General features: G+C 34.9%; 1 protein-coding gene across 1 annotated transcript; it reads left to right on the forward strand.

The window, feature by feature from the left end:
- Nucleotides 1-951: 951 nt before the first annotated feature.
- Nucleotides 952-1,819, forward strand: LOC123207106 (ethylene-responsive transcription factor ERF039-like). The gene has a single exon (XM_044624359.1). It carries the CDS (start codon nt 995-997, stop codon nt 1,763-1,765), a length of 771 nt encoding a protein of 256 aa, XP_044480294.1. The 5' UTR covers nt 952-994; the 3' UTR covers nt 1,766-1,819.
- Nucleotides 1,820-4,629: the final 2,810 nt, after the last annotated feature.

The raw sequence follows: 4,629 nt of genomic DNA on the forward strand, positions 1-4,629 counted from the left end.
CAACGTCTGAAATGTCTCCTCTCTGGCGCTCAAAATCTCAGTGAACTCTCCAGAAGTCGTCTTCGAATCGTTAGTGCATCGAACTTTTTGTCTTCATAATTTAATTGACGACGGTCGATGGGAACTTGGAAAATTACACCATTTGGACTTGAAAGAGCACATCTAGGTTGACAAAACAGCCATTGCTGCTTCCTTAAGTGAAATACCAACACTACGAAAATAAGGCAATGAGTTAGAAAGAAGAGATATGATGCCAATTTCTGATCTCTTAATTAATTGTGAGAATTATTAATTAATATAGTTTTTGCTCTAGGAAAATCACATTGACAATAGAATTAGACAAAGATCTTCAATGCACAGCTCCAATACTGTGAAATTAGAGTGGAAGATTACCTTATAATCCATTTCCACAAATTCCACCTCCAAGTCCTGTAAGTGGAAGTAAAGACAAATTTGCAGACAATGATAAAAATAAAATTCATGTACAAATATAATCATATGGCGAAATATAAATTTCTTATATATTTTCCTGTAAGATGGCCTGTGTCTTATATATTTTCCTCACCTCTTATTTATTGCCACGGGAAGCCATGGCGAAAGGGCTGCTTTGCTCATATAAAACTACTATACAAGAGTGCCATCCTTGCACCAGAAAATAGTTTGAGTGATAAGAATAGAGACACTCAAATAAAAGAGTTTATCTTCAAAATTCTTTAAAAAAATTTTAAAATTAAATTTTTGGCTTAAGTAATATAATGATTGTAAAGTTTTCTTTTATTTGGTATAATAATTGAGATCTGATTAAAAATGATCCAACTTTATAAGTATTTGTTTGTATTATGCACTATTTTTTTTTTGGGTTATGGACCACCAAATTTCTTTACATTTTTATCTTCCTCTTTATATATTATTTAATTTTCTTTAAGAAATATAAATTTCTAAGAGAATCATAAAAGCTCAAACACTTCATTCTTCTGTTAGCTCAGCCTCTGTGATGGGAAAGCATATCAAGATAAAGAACATTGATGCTGATGGCCATAATCATCAACACAGTTTATTTATCTCATCTTCCTCCTCCACTTCTTGCTCACCCACCATTACTTCTTCCCTCTCCAAACACAATTCAAAAGCTCCTTCTTGGACTTGTATTGCTAAAAAACCTTCAAGAAAAGCAGAAGATGATGAAACCAGATATGAAGCTGACCAGAAACTACTCAAGAGTGATGACAATGTGAGACGCCCGCCCACCTACAGAGGAGTACGTATGCGTAGTTGGAGCAAATGGGTTTCTGAAATAAGGGAACCAAGAATAAAATCCAGAATATGGCTTGGAACTTACCCTACTGCCGAAATGGCAGCTCGAGCTCACGATGTTGCCGCTCTAACTATCAAAGGCCGCTCAGCTTTTCTCAATTTCCCTGAATTTGTCCATCAACTTCCTCGCCCGCTCACCACCTGTCCCAAAGACATCCAAGCTGCCGCCGCCAAAGCAGCCGCTCTCACATTTCAAGACTCAGTGACCCCTTCATGTACTCAAACTGAAGCTCGAGGTGAAGCCCGACCGAGCCAACCTCAGGTTCCTTCTGTTTCTCCTTCCATTGATATCGATGACGACACGTTGTTTGACCTGCCTGATCTCTTCATCAATGGCGCCTCTGATCGAAGCGACGATGGATTTGGCAATTACTTATCATCAACATGGCAACTTTGTGCAGTCGATACAGGGTTCCGTCTTGACGAGCCATTCTTGTGGGAGTATCAGTAGAGAACCAGAAAAAAGATTGAACCCTAGTTGGAATCATATTTGGTTTGTCAATTTCTACCTTTTTAATATTATGAAATAATTTTCGATCATCATCTGGCCGTATATATACATAGTAACTCATTCCTTTTTACAATTATATATTTTCTTTGAATTTATTTTACAGGGTTTTCATGGGGTATTGACTTAAAGTTAAAAAGCTTGCCAAATTACTAAATCTAGCTTAGATAGCCACCACATTTTGATGAAACAATCTCTATTGTGATATGATTGACCTTCAGATATAAAGCCAGCTCTTTGGCCCTCCGGGTGATATTGGGATACAAGTTTCTTTCACTTTATTTGTATGTCTACCTGCAGGTAAAAAGAAGTTACTTCTGGTGCATTGCATGCAGGGTTGGACTTCATTTGAATTCGAATATAAAAGAATCTATTTTAACTTAACTTTGAACAAGCTTGAACTCACATGTTTAGATTTGATCAACTTAGGTTGTTTCATGAAAACAAACCCAATCATTGGTTCCAATTTGATTAGAGTTTGAATTCAAACTAAAACAGCTTGGATCGAATGGTGGAATATTTTCGGCAATATCGTCACTCTGTCTAGTGACTCCCATATGATTGAATAACTTTATTCCATAGCAGCTTGGATCGAATGGTGGAATATAATCTTTTGGAATGATATTGAAAATAAAATTCCTTAGATATTCTATAGGTAATTGCTTATTATTATTATTTTTTTAATAATAAGAAACTAGACCTGTGCTGAACCGCTTCCAAAGGGGTGGAACCAACCATACCGAATAAGTTAAATCTCGAATCTAGTAAAACAACATACATTTATCGTATGATGAGTATCTGCTAACCACCGACTACTATCCTAACAACTTGGCATATTATAGGGGTATGTAAACAACTCACATCAAAGACGTGACGATAACTTTTCACGGGGGAGTGTAAACAACGTATATTTTCTTAAAAGAACGGCTCAAAACCAAATTCCCACAAGTTTGTTGTTTGGCTTCTCCAACTTCAATCCTACAAATTCATCTTCTCCAACTTCAATCTTTAACCTTTTTAATCAAATTTCTATTCTCTCAAGGTTCAATTGAAATCATTCTTATTTTTTTTGCCAAATTTTCTCAATTTTTAATAAGAAATATGTTTTTCTTTTTAATTTGATTAGTATCAAATTAATCAATTCTCTTCTTTGAGCCTCATTCCCTCCATTGCTGATTTTTCTTCACACCTTCTTTCCATGGCCAATTTGACTATTTTTGACCTCGGTCGATGATTGTAATATGTTTATAAAGATTTAAATGATAAGTGTTTTAAGTTACTATTTTGATTAGCACCGGATTTGGACTGAGCGAAATTTGAGCTTGACTGAGCGTGAGTTTGACTCAAATTCAGCTAAAATATTGAGCCGACTTGGGTATCGTAGCTGTGTGAAATTAGACTAGATTAATTCTTCTTTCACACTTAATTAGATTTGGTTACTTGACTTTTGGTGTTTTCCACTTATGTTTCAATCAAATTGGTAGCTACAAAAACTTAGCAAATGGAGCTAGGCCCCTACCTTTACTTGGAAGGAGCACGTTTGTGGGTCCTTGTCCATTCTTGAGCTTCATTTGTTCTCAGTCTTCCTGATGGAAAAATTGTGTAAAGAAGTGAGAATATTTGTGAGTCTTTGTCTATCTTTGACCTGCGTATTTTCTTAGTCTTCCTGATGGAAAAATTGTGTAAAGAAGTGAGAACATTTGTGGGTCCTTGTTTATCTTTGACCTGCGTCTTTTCTTAGTCTTCCTAATGGAAAAATTGTGTAAAGAGATGAGAACGTTTGTAGGTCCTTATCTATCCTTGAGTTGCCTCTGTACTTAGTCTTCCTGATGGAAAAATTATATAAATAAGTGAGAACGTTTGTAGGTCCTTGTTTATCTTTGACCTATGTCTTTTCTTAGTCTTCCTGATGAAAAATTGTGTATAGAAGTGAAAATGTTTGTGGGTCCTTGTCTATCCTTGACTTGTGTCTTTTCCCAATCTTCCTGATGGAAAAATTTTGTAAAGATCTGAGACAAGGGGAAGAGTTGAAGAAATTTATGTAAGAAACGGAAGTGGAATGAAAGTGTATGGTCCCTCTCTTTTGTCCCACTTCATACTCATACATAAGTTCACTTTGATACACAGTCATATATAAGTTCATTTTCTACAATATCCCAATCTCAGAGACAATAACTTCCATGGCAATCTGCCAAATGAACTTGGAAAATTACACTATTTGGACTTGAAAGAGCACATTTAGGTTGACAAAACAGAGACAGGCCTTAGCTAGTGGATGGACTTCATCACAGCATGCCATTGCTGCTTCCTTATGTGGAATACCAAAACTACAAAAATAAGGCAATGAGTTAGAAAGAAGAGATGCCAATTTCTGATCTCCTAATTAACTGTGAGAATTATTAATATAGTTTTTGCCCCAGAAAAATCACATTGACAATGAACCATTTCCACAAATTCGACCTCCAAGTCGAGAGCCCGCTTCAATACTTGGATGCAATTACTATTGCAGTCTCCCTTGGATGATTTGAGCCTGCCAATTGCATTTAGATTTATTACTATCAATCCATTGCATGTTTTCTTTTTAAGTGCCTACGCATCAACTTATTAAAAACCCATTTTTAATTGATTAATTTAAAAAGATTTTTATATTAAATAATAAGTTTAAAAGTGATTAAAAATATAATTGCATGGAATAATCAACATTTTTGGAATTTTTTATATGCATAATCTTTTGGAATAATATTGAAAATAAAATTCCCTAGATATTCTATAGGTAATCTCTTTTTTTTTTTTTTTTATAACAAAAA

This window comes from Mangifera indica, unplaced genomic scaffold (genome assembly GCF_011075055.1).
Source record: "Mangifera indica cultivar Alphonso unplaced genomic scaffold, CATAS_Mindica_2.1 Un_0059, whole genome shotgun sequence".
In the NCBI taxonomy this organism is placed as follows: Eukaryota; Viridiplantae; Streptophyta; class Magnoliopsida; order Sapindales; family Anacardiaceae; genus Mangifera; species Mangifera indica.

Excerpts from the sequence above, each read along its gene's own strand:
- LOC123207106 (XM_044624359.1), top strand. The coding sequence starts at position 995 with ATGGGAAAGCATATCAAGATAAAGAACATTGATGCTGATGGCCATAAT.